Source organism: Thamnophis elegans, chromosome 11, assembly GCF_009769535.1.
Source record: "Thamnophis elegans isolate rThaEle1 chromosome 11, rThaEle1.pri, whole genome shotgun sequence".
NCBI lineage: Eukaryota > Metazoa > Chordata > Lepidosauria > Squamata > Colubridae > Thamnophis > Thamnophis elegans.
The window spans coordinates 16,911,995-16,932,191 of NC_045551.1; the positions used below are offsets into that span (position 1 = coordinate 16,911,995).

The window sequence follows — 20,197 nt, forward strand, 5'->3', positions numbered from 1 at the left end:
TCTAAGTGTGGTCTTACTAAGGTTTTATAGAGTGGCATTAGTATCTCACTTGATTTTGATTGTACCATCTGTTAATGCAACTTAAGACTGCTGGCTAATAATTGGCTTCTCTGTGGCTGCTCCGGCCCTCTGGAACGATCTCCCCGTGGAGATTCGGACCCTCACCACCCTTCAGGCTTTCCGTAAAGCCGTTAAGACCTGGCTGTTCCAGCAGGCCTGGGGCTGCTGAGTTCCATCCCCACTCGAACTGGTGTGCTTGCTGAGACCTTTTAAATTGGTTCTGTATTGTTGTTTGTCTTTGTTTTCTTTCCTTTTGTATTGTTCCCCTCCCTTCCGGTTTTGTTAGCCGCCCTGAGTCCCTCGGGAATAGGGCGGCATACAAGTTGAATAAAACCTAAACCTAATATTTAAGTGGTTGTCCATTAAGACTCCAAGATCCATCTCACAGTTACTAATATTAAGCCTGATTTCACAGAGTATATATGTGTACTTTTGGTTTTACTTGCCTAAGTGTAAGACTTTACCTTTCTCTACATTGAATTTCATTTTCTTAGAGAGGGCCCAGTGTTCAAATATGTAAAGATCCAACTGGATCTTGAGCCTATCATCCAGGGTGTTAGCTATTCCTGACAGCTTAGTATCATCCACAAATTTGGTAAGTTCCAGTTCTATTCCCTCATCTAAGTCATTTGTGAAGACATTGAAGAATACTGGGCTTAAGATGGAACCTTGTGGTACCCCACTGCTTACTTCCCTCCATTTAGACGTAGACCCATTAAGAACTATTTGTTGAGTACAGTTTGCCAGCCAATTACGAATTCATCTGGTGGTGATGCTATTTATCCCATTTTTTTTCTAGCTTATCAAGAAGTAGGTTGTGGTCTACTTTGTCAAATGCCTTCCTGAAGTCTAAGTATATTATGTCCACAATATTTCCCTTGTCAACTAATTTAGTCACTATGTTGAAGAATAAAATAAGATGTAATCATTGTGTCGAAACAACCAAATATTTGTTCTTCAACACTGAGGGAATAGAAACAGGACAGATTTTGAACATGGAATCAACATCAGTAGAAATATTACGTCATGCAAGGTTGCACATTTTGCCTCACTCTTCTCTGTTGAGGTCTTGTTGAAGGTGAGTAGTGTCATTTTGAAGAATTCTCACAGTAATTAGTGTTTGGCACCTATTCTAGAGTTGATTTTCTCTTTCCTCTTTCATTTGTTCCTGTCTTCTCATTCTTGTGATTCTGGGGATGTGCAATCATTCATCTTCATTTTCTTCTTCTCCTAGTCTTTGCTGCATCCCAACAATATATGGTGTCATCATGCTTCTTTCCAAGTGTCATTATTATGGCAATAATATTTCAAGTTAATTTTTACCACAATTATCTAGGTTGTGGTTCTTACCTCAGAACAATTTAGAATCTTTGCCTGATTCTCCATTGAATTGTAGGAAGCTTTCGAGGATAGTTTAAAATAGGAGCATGCATCCTCTTCAGGGAATGGGCAGCTCCAATCTACTGCTGGCTAAAGGAAGGGCTGGCCTACACTCAGTTTCACAGCAGAAAGTGGTTGAAATATGAAACAGAATGGACAAGATCTATAGTATAGTAACTAATGTATTTATCTGACACCAGAGAGATCTAGTTTCTACTCCACCTGCAGCCACAGCAGCTTTCTTGGTGACTTTCAGCTCAATCTACTTCACAGAATTGTTATGAAGAAAGAAGGATGGAGCACTACATATGTGTCTTGAGTTCCTGAACAAATATAGGATATAATGCATGTGTATGTTTATGTGCTAGGGAATGGGAACAATACATTAATAAAATATCCAGATCTTTCTTCATGCACCTTAAAGTTGTTGCTTCTTTAAGAGTTGAATGATGAATCAATTCCTTGCTGCTAATGGGGGAGAGACATGGGATTGAGAGATTGAGATGGGAAATTGTCACAGAAAACTGAAACTGAACAAGTGACCATTGTGGAGTTCAGCAGTGCAGTAACAGTCAGTAGCACTAAAGCAGCCAAAACTTTCCTAAATTTCACTACCTCATCCCTCTCAGGGGCTTTTGGACACATTCCATAAGTTAGTCCGTTTGAGGTATCTTGGTTCAAAACTTATTGGCCTAGGAAGCACAGTTTCACCTTGGTAAAATTCATGACAATGATAGTTTTAGTAGCATATAAATTACTACTACCATGATTTGAACCCAGAAACAAACTGATAAGCAATGTATCTTACTCATTATATGCTGAATATATATTAAGAGAAATTGTATTGAAAAAAAGATGAATCTTGTTTTAAACTTGGAGGAAAATCATCAATGATCTGTGTTATGGCATTATGCTGATCATACTATCCTGAAAGCTAAAACACAAAGGTTTCAGAAACTGAAGTTCTAAAACTACAGTTAAACATGGGGCTAAAATTAAATATAAAGATAACATTCATGTCAATAGATAAAACCACTAGAATTGAGAATGAAGTTATCAATAGTGACATTCTTTGGAAGAAAAAGTTGGACTTTGAAGGAGGAAGAGGATAAGAAGAATATGGACACTTTTTACCTTTGGTATTAGAGAAGAGAATAGGTGGACAGCCAGGAACATCAAACAAATCAACCCAGAGTTCTCACTCATGGTACAAGTGACTAAGCTCAAATTATCCAAGTTTGACACATTATACAAAGACCTAGCACTAAAGTCAATGCAAGACAGCAAGGAGAGGGGAGGCTTAGCATTACCAAATTGGGATTTATATGCATCAGCAGTAACAATAACATTGGTGAAGGACTGGATAGAGCTAAAGAATAAAAGAATTCTGACCTTAGAAGGCCATGACCTGCAGGCAGGCTGGCATACTTTCCTATGGGATGATAAAAATAAAACGCACAAATACTTTCAAAATCATTTAATCAGAAGAGCCTTACTGCAACAATGGTTCAAAATAAAAAAAAAATCCACTATGTGAAAATCCCAAATTGGCTATCACCAAAAGAAAGGACGACTCACCCAAATTTTACAGATTGGAACAAAATCCTAAGATACAGAGACTTAGTTGATAGACAGGGAAATTTAAAAACAATTGAAGAATTGGCAGATCAGAACATGAAAGTTGACTGGCTAACTTACCTCCAAATCAAAACTAAATACAATAAAGATACTAAATTATATGGCATCGAAACAGAACCACATGAATTGGATAAAATTATTCAAAGCCCAGATAGAAAGATGATAGGGAGAATATATAAATTCCTCCTGAAGTACAAAATGGAAGAGGAAATTGTGAAAGAACAAATGATAAAATGGGCGCAGAACTTTGGCTATAATATTGAATTAGACAAATGGGAAAATTTTGGGGGAATAAATTTAAAAATGACACTATCAGTTTCATACAAGGAAAACCAATACAAAATGTTTTACAGATGGCACCTGGCACCATCAAGGTTAGCTAAAATCTCAACAAATACTTCTCCAAAATGCTGGAAATGCGAATCAATACACGGAACATATTATCATTTATGGTGGACCTGTGAGGAGGCAAATTTTTTTGGGAAAAGGATCAAAAATTGGCTGGAGGCAATAACGGGGGTTAAAATAGAATGGAAACCTGAAGGTTTTTTATTAGGAATTATGTCGGTGAAATACAAAAAAGAAATCCAATATTTAATACTACATATACTTACAGCGGCAAGGATTGCCTTTGCCCAGAAATGGAAAAACAAATTAACCCCAAATGAAGATGAAATAATAAGAAAGATTATGGACTGTGCCGAAATGGATAAACTAACTAAAGAAATACAGGGAAAGGAAGAATCAGAATTCTACCAGATATGGGATAAATGGTATAGGTGGATGGAGGAAAGAAACAAAAATCAATGAAAGAATATAGCAATAGCAATAGCAGTGGACTTATATACCGCTTCATAGGCCTTTCAGGCCTCTCTAAGCGGTTTACAGAGTCAGCATATTGCCCCCAACAATCTGGGTCCTCATTTTACCCACCTCGGAAGGATGGAAGGCTGAGTCAACCCTGAGCCGGTGAGATTTGAACCGCTGACCTGCTGATCTAGCAGTAGCCTGCAGTGCTGCATTTAACCACTGCGCCACCTTGGCTCTTATATATATAAGAGAAGAATATAACAACACTCAAAAATAATAGTTATGAGTAAAATAAGAGGGTTAAGAATGGTGAAATCTAAATGAAATACGATAGAAGGGGAAATAATATAAGGTGAGCAATATCAATTGATGATTGCTAATATAAAAAACAGGAAGTTCCTGTTCACACTGTATTGTATAAATGTGGTGTACGTCTAATTTGTGTGTGTGTGTATTTTACATGTTTGTTACTAAAAATCTTTTTAAAAAATACAAAGACCTAGCTCTCTGGAGAAGGCTCCAATGCTGGAGAAAGTAGAAGAAAAGTGAAGACAAGAATAACCAGCAGATTATGGCAGTGAATACACTGTTGGAAGACCTGAAAGAACAGTTTAGGAACAGATCATCATGGAGAAAAATCTATTTGTGTGGTCCTTAAGAGTTAACAACAATTTCATTTGAAATAATTAATCAATTTGCTAAAGATATTAAAATGTATGTCAATCAGTTTTAATATTGTCTTTTGAAAGAGAGATATAAAGACTTAATTTACATTATATTTTTCCTTGGACTGTTTCCTGTGTATGCTAAGCAAACAAAATTACAGCCATCAGTCCCACCAAACTGTATTTGTTGTCTGAATTTCACAGGGTAGGTTTGAATGCGTAATTGTGTGTATAAATGAAGTCATAATTAAAATCTCAGTTAACGTCAAGGAATAAATATTAGATCAAAAATAGTCCTATTCAAATGAATGGACTCAAAAGCTGAACTTGGAGCTGAGAGCTGGGACAAATTTAATAAATGATCTCATACCTTCCTAATGTGTATTTAATAAAAATCAGTTCACATGAAAATAGGAGACAATAAAGAAATGGTTAATGGATCCACAAAGTAATATCATATATTGATATAAGCAAAGATATTAGACTGACTAACAGTAATAACATTATTTCTGTATGAAATCATTAACAGCAAATTCTAACCTGAAAACACATCAATATTATATCATAGATTTTTCAATGAAGCTATACCTTGCAAATTGTACTCACATCCTTTGAAGTTGCACTTTACATCACTATTACTTGAAAAATGGAGGGAAATGATTTTTAAAAATCTAATTACAATTATTTTTTTCAATCAAATTTTTACATTGTATATTCTTTATACATATCACTGCGTGAATGGTGTGGTAACTGGGTAACATACATTTCAGTGCATATAAGCATAGTCTTATTATTCCTAAATATTACATTTCATTCCCATAGTTTCATATTATTTATATATGTCTTTTATTATCACCCTTCGTTTCTGAACCATCTTTGTATACTTTTGTATATCTTAACATATTAATATATTAGCTGTACCCGGCCACGCGTTGCTATGGCCCAGTCTGGTTAAATGGTAAAGAAAGAAAAGAGAAAGCGCACATTTCTAATATGTTTAATTTCACAATGCTTGTGGGTATACAATATTTTTTGTTGTTCCATTGTCGGTGCAGATATAGAGATTGTCTGGTTTGCCAACTCTAGAACACGCAACACAACCATGGTCTTGACCCAGGTAATTCAGGGTCCGACTCATACAGTGGGTCACACGCTCGACCTTGTGTTTCTCTCGGGACAGTGGAGACGTGATCTGGAATTGAAGGGCATTGAGATCTCGCCCTTGTCATGATCAGATCACTTCCTACTGAGGCTTGACTTTCGGAAACTACTCCCCCACTGCAGGGAGGGGGAACCGATTAGGTGGTTCCGCCCTAGGCGCCTGATGGACACTTTGGGATTTCAGACGGCGCTTGGAGAAATACCTGATTCCCTTGCCCACAATCCGGCAGAGTCCTTGGTCGCTGCTTGGAATACAGCGGTGGCTGAGGCTCTGGACCAGATTGCGCCTTTGCAGCCTCTCTGCGGCAGTGGATCCAGGAGGGCCCATTGGTTTACCGAGGAACTCCGGGAGATGAAGCGCCAAAAGAGACGCCTAGAGCGATGTTGGAGGGCTAGTAACTCCGAATCTGACCCAACACAACTAAGAGCCTTTATTAGGACTTATTTAGTGGTGATACGGGCGGCAAAATGTGCTCATTTTTCCGCTTTTATTGCGTGCGCAGAATCTCGCCCAGCCGCCCTGTTTAGGATAACCCGCTCCCTCCTGAAAGGGAGGAGTGCAGGAGAGCCCTTACAGGGAAGAGCTGAGGAATTTGTTCAGTTTCTGTCAGATAAAGTCGCTCGGATTCGGATGGACCTGGACTCCACTTGGACAGTACCAGCCGAGATGCCGGGGGAGGGCCTTGATCGGATTTCTTGGAGTGAGTTCAAGCTTGTCGCTCCTGAGGAAGTGGACAAGGGGCCATGGGAGCGGTGAGTGCCTCCAGCGGCTTACTGGATCCGTGTCCCTCCTGGCTGGTCTCGACCAGCAGGGAGGTGACACGAGGCTGGCTCCAGAGGATTGTTAACACCACTCTTCAGGAGGGATCTTTCCCGCACCCTCTAAAGGATGCGGTGGTAAGACCCCTCCTTAAGAAGCCCTCCCTGGACCCAGCTATCCTTAATAACTACCATCCAGTCTCCAACCTCCCTTTTGTAGGGAAGGTTGTTGAGAAGGTGGTGGCCTTTCAACTCCGACGGACCTTGGATGAAGCAGACTATCTGGATCCCTTTCAGTCGGGTTTCAGGCCTGGTTACTGCACCGAAACTGCTTTGGTCGCGCTGAACGATGATCTCTGGCGGGCCAGGGATAGAGGACATTCCTCTATCCTAGTGCTTCTTGACTTCTCAGCGGCCTTCGATACCATCAACCATGGTATCCTTCTGCGACGGTTACAGGAGGTGGGAGTGGGAGGCACTGTTCTACGGTGGTTCTCCTCCTACCTCTCGGACAGGTCGCAGTCGGTGTTTGTTGGAGGACAGAGGTCGACCCCTAGGCCCCTCAAATATGGGGTGCCGCAGGGCTCGGTCCTGTCCCCCCTCCTATTTAATATCTACATGAAGCCACTGGGTGAGATCATACGCTGGCACGGGATTAAATACCACCAATATGCGGACGATACGCAACTGTATCTGTCCGCCCCGTGCCAACTCAATGAAGCGGTGGACGTGATGAACCAGGGTCTTGAGGCCGTTAAGAACTGGATGAGCGCCAACAAACTGGTACTCAACCCGGACAAGACCGAGTGGCTGTTGTGCTTCCCTCCCAATAATTTGGCTAATGTACCAACGCTTAGGCTGGGGGGTCAAATTTTATACCCCTCAGATAGGGTCCGCAACTTAGGAGTCCTCCTGGACCCACAGCTGACTTTTGACCACCAGCTGTCAGCTGTGACCAGGGGGGCATTTGCCCAGGTTCGCCTGGTCCGCCAGTTGCGGCCCTACCTAGATCGGGAGGCTCTCACAACAGTCACTCGAGCCCTTGTGATCTCTAGGCTGGAATACTGCAATGGGCTCTACATGGGGTTGCCCTTGAAGTGCATCCGGCGACTACAGCTAGTCCAGAATGCAGCCGCGCGAGTGATAGTGGGCGCACCGCGGTTCGCCCACGTTACACCTGTCCTCCGCGAGCTGCACTGGCTACCTGTTGGTCTCGGGGTGCACTTCAGGGTACTGATGACCACCTTTAAAGCACTCCATGGTAGTGGATCTGGGTACTTGAGAGACCGCCTTCTGCCGATTACCTCCCTACGACCAATTAGATCGCACAGACTGGGCCTCCTCCGAATCCCATCTGCCAGTCAATGCCGACTGGCGACCACACGGAGGAGAGCCTTTTCTGTTGCAGCTCCGACCCTATGGAACGATCTCCCCGTTGAGATCCGTACCCTCACCACCATCCAGACCTTCCGCGCAGCCCTCAAGATCTGGCTCTCCCAGCAGGCCTGGGGATAGGTTCCCAATTCACCCGCCCGAGTGTTTGATTGCTGAACGAAAGTTGTGTTTTTACTATTTTTCTTTGTTCACATTCTGTTGTTTTTGACACTGCACCCCTCTCCCTTGTGGTTGTAAGCCGCCCTGAGTCCCCTCAGGGAAAAGGGCGGCCTATAAATCCCAATAAAACTCAAAACTCAAACTCAAAACTCAATCAATAAGCAGACGATACCCAACTGTATTTGACCGCCCCGTGCCAACTCAGCGAAGCGGTGGAAGTGATGTGCCAGTGCCTGGAGGCTGTCAGGGTTTGGATGGGAGCGAACAAGCTTGCACTCAACCCAGACAAGACCGAGTGGCTATTGATGTTGCCTCCCAAGGATAGTCCAGACATTCCATACCTTAGCCTGGGGGATGAAATCTTACCCTCAGAGAGGGTCCGCAACTTGGGTATCCTCCTGGATTCGCAGCTGACATTAGAACATCACCTGTTGGCTGTGACTAGAGGGGCTTTTGCCCAGGTTCGCTTGGTGCACCAGTTGCGGCCCTACCTGGACCGGGAGGCACTTCGAATGGTCACTCATGCCCTCGTCACCTCAAGGCTCGATTACTGTAACGCGCTCTACATGGGGCTGCCCCTGAAAAGTGTTCGGAGACTACAGTTGGTCCAGAATGCAGCCGCGCGAGCGATATCGGGTGTACCCAGATACACCCATGTTACACCCATCCTCCGCGAGCTGCACTGGCTTCCTATTGGTCTCCGAACGCGCTTCAAGGTGCTAGTTATTACTTTTAAAGCCCTACATGGCTTTGGACCTGGCTATCTGAGAGACCGCCTCCTGCCACATATCTCCCAACGACCAATAAGATCTCACAGGTTGGGCCTTCTCCGGGTGCCGTAGACCGGACAATGCCGGCTGGCAGCCCCCTGGGGGAGAGCCTTCTCTGTAGCTGCTCCGGCCCTGTGGAACAATCTACCCGTAGAGATCCGGACCCTTTCCACTCTCTCGGCCTTCCGAAAAGCCACTAAAACCTGGCTGTTCCGGCAGGCCTGGGGCTGTTGAACAAGGTCCAGCCCCATCTAGACGGAATGTATGGTGTGTTGTTTTTAAAATTGTATCTTTTTTATTTTTAACTTTTAACTTTATGTTGTGTTCTGTAAGCCACCCAGAGTCCTACGGGATTGGGCAGCATACAAATTTATTAAATTACTAATTACTATTACTAAATTTTCTTTTTAGTTTCCTCCCATATTTGTCCCTTAGGACTTTTATTCCCTCTATTTGACTATGTAATCTAACTTTTCCTCCCAAGTCTACCCTTTCCCACTGTCTAATTCCAGAGTTATCCATTCAACCTCCTATCTCTTTTCCCCAGTTCTCTTCCTGTTTTTCCCATTCCCCTTTTAGGTTTTTTACATTATTTCCCTCCTTTTTTAATTCCTTAATCACTATTCGTTTTGGCAACATCTCCTCCTTATTATCTTCTTCTTGTTTCCACTTTCCCCTCTGTTTCTTCTGGTAGCTCTATTCTTTCTTCCTTGTCCTGATCATTGTCTTTATATTAAATTTCCCAATTTTTGGTCTATACAATCAAATATTTTCTCAATGTTTTGAAAAAGCTCCATTCTATTTAGGTTCTCCTCACTTCCGTCTTATGTTGTGTGTGTAGAGTCGATCTCTTTTTTAGTCCACTGTCCAGAGTTCATTAATTCAAAAAGCCAAACTTCTAAGTCACAATTTTAAATGTCTCAGCAATAGTCAGTCCAAACAATTTAAATTCACCAGGAGGTTATCCACGCCTCTTCAAATTACTCCTCCGGGATTGGGCGGCCTATAAATTTAATAAACAGTAAACAGTAATATGTTCAATTATATTCAGTGATGTTCTGGGGCCCTTAATCAAATCTCTAGTGGTCTTAGAGTAGGTTTGTATTTAACAGATATTTCCAGTCTTTTTGAATAGTTATTTCCAAGTTTGCATATTTCCCTTTTTGTCAGCAAATGGCACTCTCGCTTCTGTCTATTTCAGCCTCTCTGTGATATTGTTAATAGTTCTGATTTCAATTATTTCTTCAATTATTCAAATTATTTTTAAATTATAAATCCAATAATTGAGCAATGTTTGTAAAGAGAAATTTGGGACTTTAATTCCAGCTTTTTAAAATGTTCTCAATACCACATCTTTTAGCTTTGAGGAACCAAGTTTCTATTTATTATTTTAAAAGAATTTTTTTTCCTTCTTCAATTCTCCGGCTTCAACAAATAGCTATAAATATGCTTCCCCCTTGGATTTCTGGGGTCAACTTCCAATAAAAAGTATTTTCTCATCCAGATCACACTCCATTCACTTTCCCCACTCCAGCACAGCCTTGGGTATTCAGGTGTCCCCAGCTTCATGGTGGCTATTTTGGCTGCCGCTGCTACTTGTCTTCAGATGAGTGGACTTTCCCAGTCAGGGAGGAGAAATGCAGCTCTCCTCTACCTGCCAGGCAGTCCCACCTTACTTCACTGGTCCGAAATTGGACCTTCCAACAGGGAGAGGTTGGAGCTTGCAGGTCAGGCTTCCAAAGGCGCAGGAAGTACAACCGGAAGTGTAATTACAATCATTTTTAACTAGTATTCTTACTTTCTATTGGTAATGCTTTCTAATAATCAGGTCAAAGGGTTTGAAAAAATTAAACTATCAATTGTAATTCTTATTTGATTCCAGTAGTTTCTCCTTTTTTGTGGCTGAAGATGTTTCGACTCATATAAAGATAGCAGGACTCCCAACCTATTCATTTCCTGGCACTGAAGTTAACAAAGATGATGACAACTATAATCCTCTATCAGGAAAATCCAAATTTAGTTCTCCATTTTTCCATGCAATTAATTGCATGCCCTTGACTCAGTTAATACCCACATAGTAATTGAATAAAGAAAATTTGGGGGTGGGGGTGGTGCAGAGTATAGAAAGAACACTTAGAGAAGGTACAACATAAAAAAATAACAGATACTCATATATATAGATTAAAAGTTATATTAACACTGGAGTACATAAATTTTCATGATCAAGTGGCAATTGTCATAGTCTAATAGCACACTAGCACATGTTTTCTCAGGTTCCTTCATTTTGCAGGGGGATAACAGAAGAATGAAAGCCAATGAAGTCAGTAGCTAAAGTGTCAGACTAGAAATAGACAAACCCAGGTGATCAGCCTCAGTTACATAAATACACTAGCTATGAACCAATCTAGGTTCTCTTTCTCTGTCTAACCTACTTCACAAAATGCTTGTTATGGGAGAGAAAATAGACCTTGTACTTTGGCTGGATAGAAGTATATGCTAAATAAAATACATTATACTGTACTCAACAATATATGTCATGAAATAGAGGAATAAGAAAGCTTTCATATTTTCCAATTTCATCTTAATGGTTCAATAGATGCTCAATTACTATTCACACTTAGATGCTCCCTCTTCAGCTCATTCTGAAGAATTTTTTTCTTCTTTACTCCTCACATTCTTAATTCAATTTTTTTTTAAATAAGTGAACAGAAAAAAAGTATCATCAGAAATCAACTGGTAAACTTGTGGAACTGTCAATTAAGAATGGCTGTTAGATTCTGCGGGAGTTGTGAAATGCCAATCTGGTTGGGAAAGTCTTCACAGAACAGCTAAATTCAACTGTTATAGAAATAAACAGAGAGGTTTTAGTGGCAAGGAAATAAAAAAATGAAGAAATGGCAATAGGAAAAGTTGGGAAGAAAAGCAAAGATCTAAGGGAAATCAAAAGCAGAAGGAAAGAATTGAGGAACTTATGAAAAGGAGGTCCGAAAGAACAGATTTCTGCTAATAATAACTATGAATTAACTGTTTACATGAACCAAAGCGATTTTTAAAGAAGTTCACAAAATACATTATAAATGTATTTACAAAGATTTCCACTCCAAGTTCACAATGTATAGAGGTTTCTATCTCAAGTCCAAAATGCAGAAATTGTATACCAGCTAGAAAGAAGGTGATCAGGGCCTGGTGACCATCAAAGCCACTGTCATGGATGAAACCCAGAGAATCCAGGAGCACATCAGTAAGACTCCAAGATAAACTGCTGAGAGAATGCCTGAGACAGCAGGACACATGGGAGGAAAATTGAGCAGAAGTGCCATGGCAAAACAACACTGCATGGAATATACCACTGAGGTGGGAAATCCTACCAGTGGCTGGACTAAAAGACATCACGGAGGTCCTGATCATAGCAGCAGAAGAAAAGGCAGTAAGCACCAGATTCATAGAGGTAGAGGTTTATCATGCTAGATATGAACCAAGGTGCAGATTATGCAGAGAGGCCTCAGAGACAGTCTAACATATACTGGTAGAGTATGAGATGCAGGCAGGAAACAGCATATGCTGAATGATACAACCAAGTAGCTGGCATTCTGTACAGGAACATCTGTAGAGAATCTAGGCTAGACTCTCCTAAGTCTTAGATGAGAAATCCTACAGATAGTTCTGGAGAATAAGAGGGTTAAGATCCTGTAGGACTTCCAGATCCAGACAGATAGGCAGGTACTTTTTAGTGATTGGCAAAGTCAACAAAATGTGATTGGCTTATCCTTCAGGAAATTAGTGCCAAGATGGTATCCGTCCATCCGTCTGTCTACTTAATTTATATAGTTGCTCATCTAACAGAGTAAGTAATTCGGGGTGATTCAGAACAAATTAAAACATATGATGATTCTCTAACTATTGTTTCATCAGAATACAATGGAAACCCTAACAATGATGAATAAGATATATTTAATGTGTTATTTTGTAATACATATATTACCAATATCTAAACCTACACTCATCACCTTGAAATCAGCTATTCCGAAATGCTGGTGCCAGTCTCTATTAATATATATAGTAAAACATAAGCATATTCACAAATTTGACAGGAGAATGTCAGTTGGTCTTACCTGAACTGCATGTCTCGAAGGTGGCGTGGGACTAGTCACAACTGGGTATTAACACAGCCCTTTTGCCCTGGAGACTGAGGTAAATCTTGAGGTCACACCTCTGCTCCTCCTCCTGACCTCTCAGATTAACCGATGGTCCGTTGCAGAAAAACCTAGGAAGGAAGGGGCAGAGAAACCACACACATACATCCTTCCTGCCCGGTCCCTGACTGACCAAAAACTGAACTAGCTCAGGCTCCTAGCGCAGGGTGTCTTAACAGGTGGGAAGTGACTACTCCCACACCACCTTCGAGACATGCAGTTCAGGTAAGACCAACTGACAGTCTCCGAAGTGAGGCATGGGAGGAGTCACAACTGGGCCATACCAAAGCTAGATGTCCTTGGGAGGGAATCACTGGGCCTGCGCCCCCTGAGAGTCCAGGACTCCCCGAAGAACCCTCCTCCCGAAGGCCGCCTCCGCAGAGGCGTATGCATCCAGCTGGTAGTGCCTGATGAAAGGCAAGGGAGAGAACCAGGCAACAGCTCTGCAGATCTCCTCGATGGGAACCTGGGTGGCCCAGGCCGCTGAGGTGGCAGCACTCCTGGTGCAGTGCGCGGTGATGCCCTCTGGAACCTGGAGACCTCGTGCCTCGTAGGCCTTGGAGATGGCCAATCTGATCCACCTGCTGATGGTGGCCGGAGTGAAAGTCCCCGGGTGAAAGTCTGAAAAGAGACGAAAAGGGCCTCTGACCGCCTGAAGGGCGCTGTGCACTTCAGGTAGATGCGCAGGGTGATTCTGACATCCAGCCGATGCTAGGACCTTTCTCTTTCTCTGGAAGGCCTCGGACAGAAATCCGGCACTATCTCTAGTGCCTGTGGAAGGGAGAGTTGATTTTGGGCATGAAGGAGAGATCCAGCCTGAGGACGACCTGGATGTCTAGGAATGTGCAGAGACCCTCTCGGCTGGAAAGAGCATTAAGCTCGGATACCTTTCTGGCTGAGTTGATTGCAACCAGGAATAACACCTTGAGTGTTAGGAATTGGAAAGACACCTCCCTCAGGGGCTCGAAAGGGGCCTCCGTCAGAGACTGGTGCACCATGGGAAGGTCTCAGGTTGGAAATTGGTGGACTACGGGGGGGTCTCAGATTCGCCGCCCCCTTTAAGAATCGCCTTAAAACCAGGTGCTGGGATAAAGGTGGCGAGTCCACCTCCCCCAGGACCGTGGAGAGGACAGAGACCTGTCTTCTGAGGGTGCTGGGGGCCAACCCCTTTTCCAGACCTTCCTGCAGGAAGTCCAGAACCTGAGGCACGGATGCCGAAGACGGGTCGATCCCCCCCGATCGGCACCAATCCGCGAAGGTGACCCAAGAGGCATTATAGATGCGTGTGGTGGAGTTCCTCCTGGAGGCCTCAATGGTCATGACCTTGGTGGAGAAATGGGCCCGCCTCAGCTGTTCCCGCTCAAGCACCCGACGGTCAGGTGGAGCCACTCTGGGTCTGGATGCTCCAGAGACCCTTGGCGCAGAGCCACCCCCCCTTGCGGGATCCTCCAATGGGGGGATATTGACAAGTCCACCAGGTCTGCCAGCCAGGGGCGACGTGGCCAGTAGGGGGCCATCAGAACCACCTCTGCTCTCTCTGTCACTAGCTTCTCCAGAACCCCGGGGATGAGGGGAAGGGGAGGGAAGGCGTAGAGAAGACTGGTCGGCCATCTGCAGCGAAGAGCATCTGTGTCCACGGCTCCTCTGGTAGGGAACCTCAATATGAAGCTTGGCAGCTGGGTGTTTGATGGGGTTGCGAACAGATCCACTATCGGGTAGCCGAACATCCCGCAAATCTGCTGGATGACGCTGGGATGGAGTTGCCATTCTCTGTTGTCGACTCTCTCCCTGCTGAGCCAGTCCGCCCTCTGGTTCTCTATCCCGGAGATGTGCTCTGCTCTCATCAATCAGATGTTCTTTTCTGCCCAGTTCCCCAGCCGGAGGGCCTTGTTGTGCAGAGACTTGGAATGCGTGCCCCCCTGCTGGTTCATGTGGGCCTTGGCTGCCACGTTGTCTGTCAGGATCAGGACATGTTGGTCAGTGTCTCGAAGTGTCGCAGAGCCAGATGGACCTGCCGTGGGCTTGGCCTTATGTAATAAGGAGCTAAACAAGGAGGGAGGGAAAAGACCTGTGATATTGGGCGCCTCAGGGACCTGGGCGTCCTCGTCCTCTGAAAACCCAACATCTTTCAGCTCCCCCTCCTCTAGATCCGAGCCTTCGTTGGCAGTGGAGGGAGAGGATGACCTGGTCTCTCTGGGGGCAGATGACCTGGGAAGGTCCTGATGACCCCTGGGGTTACCCCGGGAAGTCCTTCTTTTGGAACCCTGGGACTGGTGCTTCATGCCTGAGGCTATCCTGTGTGCTATGGCTCTGGCTAGGACCTCCTGAGAGCTCTCAGGGAGTTCTGGGAGGGAGAGATGACGATCTGGAGGTTGCAAAAATTCCCCTGAGCTTGGAGATTGTGGGGCCAGCTGGCGCCTGGAAGGGTTAGGAGCCCTGCATCCGAAGGGATCTCTCCGTGTCCCCAAGGGATGGGCAGGTGATAAGGGGGGGGGGCGATAGGGAACTGCGCCCTCTGTCAGGGCCCCCTGGGGCTCCTGGGGAATCAGGCTGGGCCTGGGAAGCCTGCAGGGGAGCAAGATCTGGAGGGCGACGGACTGATGTAGTCCCTAATCCTCCTCTTGGAAGCCCTGGACCCGCACCTCCTTGCCAGAACTGTCTCTCCTCGTGGACTTGGGGGTGCTCTTCTTGGTGGAGGACCTCCCTCTGGTGACTGGGAGAAATCCCCTGGAGGTCCCCTCACCCGGGTCCCACTCCTCTGGGGATCTAGGGCCCGCTGTTCCCCCGCTCCTCGCTGCCTCCACCATTCTACTCACGGTTGCGTTCACCACCCTCTCCTTCCTACCGACCTCGGCTCGACTGCGTGTCCTGCCACTTTAAGGCTCTGCGCCCTCTTGAGCTTGCCGCCAATCCGGGGCCCAAACGCCGGCCCACCGCCAAACTCTGGGCCCTCCCTGGATAACCGGCAGAGTTCAGGCCCCTGCAGCCTTCCCCTGGTTCCGGCAGTGGTTTCTGGGTGCCCGCAGCGTCCGTAGCCAGGCATGCCGACCACGCGCTCCAAGATGGCCGTGATCCAAGATGGCGACCGCCGAGCCTGCAGTGCAAGTTCTCTGCTCCGATCCTCGGGAACACTGGGAGGATGCCCTCTGCTGGGCCTCTGCCTCCTGTGATCCCTCGATGCCTGAATCTCCTCTGAGCTTGCGGCTAGGTAAGAGCTTCCCCCCTGCGACTGTCCTGCCACTCGGGGCTTGTGCTAGCGAAGCGGCAAGGCTCTAGTGCTAGCAGCAGGAGAAGCACGGATGAGGAGGGGTAATCCAAATAAAGCAAATTAATCTGTTGGAAAAAAATCTTCGAAGTGAAGGGAGAGTCAGGAAAAACACTCCTTCTGGGCCGAAGACTGAGGTTAATCTGGGAGGTCAGGAGGAGGAGCGGAGGTGTGGCCTCAAGATTTACCTCAGTCTCCAGGGCAAAAGGGCTGTGTTAACACCCAGTTGTGACTCCTCCCACACTTCGCTTCGGAGACTAACAAAATCACAACTATTAAAGTTATGTCATGATCATTTTAAGTTAATTTTCAAACAGCATGTTAAACCAGCAACTCTATAATAAAAAACACTGGAGGTAACATTTTGCATAGTTTCAAAATAAAAAGTACATTTTAAGAAATTATTACAGCTCTGATATGATAAGAGCCGAGGTGGCGCAGTGTGGAGAGTGCAGTACTGCAGCCACTTCAGCTGACTGCTAAGCTGCAGTTCGGCTGTTCAAATCTCACCGGCTCAATGTTGACTCAGCCTTCCATCCTTCCGAGGTGGGTAAAATGAGGACCCAGACTGTGGGGGCAATATGCTGACTCTGTAAACCGCTTAGAGAGGACTGAAAGCCCTATGAAGCGGTATATAAGTCTAACTGCTATTGCTATTGCTATTTTTAGCAGTTTGGAATTCTCACAGAACAAACATTGAAATCAAAACTTTGTCATTAAGTCTTCTAAATAAACACTGTTCCCTAATTAGGGTCAACATGTTGGTGGCATAGTTCAAAGACACTCTTCGGGGAAAAAAGTGGCTTTTCCCCACTTATTATGCAACTACATCAGAAATTGTGGTATTATACAATTTTGTAAAAAAAAACCACAAATACATAAACACTGTATATATAGCAATAGCACTTGGACTTATATACCACTTCATAATGCTTTTACAGCCCTCTCTAAGAGGTTTACAGAGTCAGCATATTGCCCCCAACAATCTGGATCCTCATTTTACTCACCTCGGAAGGATGAAAGACTTAGTATATCAATATGGTATACTAAGTTTTAACTCATTCTTCAAATAATAGGCATTTTGTATCAAAATGTTTTTCTGCAGATGGAAAAAAACCCCTGATTTTCCTTTAACTTTCTCCCCTTGCATTCCTCAGATCTACTCAGTGAGTTAGAACTGGGCCATGGGTTGTTGACCACCAGGCTGTGTAAGTGGCTGGCCAGTGCACGCAGGCACCCACGCTCATGCTAACATTGAGGTGTAGCACAGAGGCTAGTGATCTGTGATGTTACGCATGCGCTATTGTTGCCGGGAGCACACACACACGAGCAAGCATTGCAGCATTGTGTGGGCGCTCATGGAGCCATTTGCATCACAGGTACAATCATGGCTCCATTCATGCATGTGTGGCCCAGTTCACAGAAAAGCCCCTCCCCCCCGTTAGAAGCTTGTCCATCAGAGGTACATGTAATGAAACTCCATTTTGAAAATAGAAAACTGTGTAGTTCACTAAATTTCTGATACATTAGGTTTAATTATACTGATATAATAGACAACAAACCCTACAGAATTGCAATAATTTCTCTGCCATTTACCAAGCTCCATATAATCCTATAAATTTATGTCCATTGTCTAGTCTTATTAGTTCTATTTCGTCTAGATAAACCAAATAAACTATGCCCATATTAAGTATATTTTTCTAAATACTAATATATTGCCAGACTAGAAAATGCATTTCAAAGAACACTGTAATTAATTTTTAATAGCAAAACTAGTGTATACTAAAAGTTTATGGCTTTTCCAAAGATGTTATTTTATAAGCACTATTCTTAATCCACTTTTATATTACGGTACTTCTATAACCATATTTCTGAAATCAAGTTACGCTAAGTTCAGTCTGTATTTGCAACTATTCTTGGAAAACTCTTTTTTAAAATTTTAATCTGTGGGTATACACTCCTGCAACATTTCAGTTAAGAAACTACAGCCCTAAATGGAACTAACGGAAAGCTTTAGTTTAGTGGTTGCTACGGTGCTTCTCAGAAAGAACTTCATGGAAACATGACCCCATACACAAATCAGAGAGGAAGCAGTTTCACTCTTCTATTGACAGAAAGAGCACCTAAAATAGCAGTCACTAATACCCGGTGTCTGGGTTTGTTTCTCTTTTCCTTCCTTTGTATCAATGTTGACAGCATGAACTATGCTATCAATTCAACTTGAAATATGATTGTTAATGCAATTGATTTTCAGCTGAAAAACAGGACAAAAAGGATTTAAGATAGCAAACACAATTTTCCTACTGTTAATGCAAACTACCTGTAATACAACCATTTCACTACTTGGATGCTGGTCTTTGACCATAATAAAAACTTGCTTTGGTTTGATTTTTTATCACTATGAGAAAAAAACTGCTGCAGAAAGTTATTTGCATCTTCTGTAACATTTTATAAATAAGCCCCTATGCTATCATTTATTATATAGTTTGAAATTTGAAATACTTCAGAAAATAATACTAATACTTCAAAAGTGATTTGCATACTGTTTCAAATTTAGTTAAAATATTTCAATTAAATTTCCAAAACCAGCCTCAATTATAACATGTTAGACTGGTTCAGAGAATACAATCTCAGTGAGATACCAGTATATTAGGGATAAATAGTATAATAATATGTCCTCATCCTCAATCACCAAACTCTTTCACAGCTTGAAAGATACCCTGATTGTTGAAGTCTTAATTTCTATGAGTATAAAAACTGTGATTTAAGACCTTCCACCAATTAAAGATATGAAAGAAAAAAGTCTTCTCATATCTTGGTCGGAAGTAAGCTTTTAGTAGTCCTAGTTCAGAAATTTAAGAAACTAAAATGCTTAAGAAACTAAATCAGGAATGGGAGATAGAATATGAGGCAGGATCACACCAGCCTAATGCTATTTCAGGTTAATTAAACCATGATTTAACATTTCAAGAACATCATTTAACCAGATCATTATTTATTAAATACATTGATTCAGTCAGGAAAAGATGTGGTTAAATACAGACTAAAAATAAGTTACTCACAGAGTAATATTTTTTTATGAAGCCTCTTATATCCAAGATTAACTTGTTGCTAATCTGCATAAAATAATTTAAAAGATTTTCATCACATCCTTCTGGATTACAGCATAGCATATTGGCTTTAAACTTTCCACCCTGGAGATAAAAAATGAAAATGAAAATTTTGGTATACATATTGAAAGCAACTATGCAATAGGATCTCATGCAAGAACACATTTTAAAAATATACAAAGTGATATCTCTATCTTAGCATTTCTTTGTTAACAATTGATTTTACATACTACAATGAATACACTGAATATTACTGGAACATTTGCAAACTTGGTATCACCCCCCCCCCCAAGATTTTTCAATATATCTCTCAGAAATGAGACTAAGATAAATAAAAATTCATAATAAAGAAAATACTGTAGATGGCAGATAGGCTTTAAGACTCTCATTCCTAGTACTACTTAAAAATTGTACTTTTACGATCTAATCTAACAATTTCTGCACTAAAAACATTGCAATCCTAGGTGGAAAAATTACAGAGCTTGATATCTGCTTTTTTTATACGTAGACCATCTGTAAGTTGTTAAACCTCTATGCAAGTAACTATCTTATTATCTTATATCTTCATTTACAGCTGTAATGAAACAAAGTCAAGGATTTACCAAGTACTGACTGATCTCTGTCTGCCTTTTCCTCTCACTCGCTTCCAACAACTGTTGTTTTGATTCAAAGAACACAGAACATCTGCTGTCTGTCCAAATTAACTTAAAATAATTACTTTTAATTTTGATAAAGAATTTATTTGCTTTAACTTTCAAGGTTTTCACTACCCCACAGCCTGCTAATTTGCCAATAACTACTGCATGCATAACATTGCAATAGAGTTAAATAG

At 42.9% G+C, this 20,197-nt stretch overlaps 1 protein-coding gene across 1 annotated transcript in view; it reads right to left on the reverse strand.

Moving 5' to 3' along the window:
* The window catches only part of POLA1 (DNA polymerase alpha 1, catalytic subunit), a 388,965-nt gene that overhangs the window by 162,551 nt on the left and 206,217 nt on the right, over positions 1-20,197 (reverse strand). Inside the window, 1 exon segment of the mRNA XM_032226833.1 lies at positions 19,318-19,449. Within this exon segment, the coding sequence (XP_032082724.1) occupies positions 19,318-19,449 (132 nt within the window).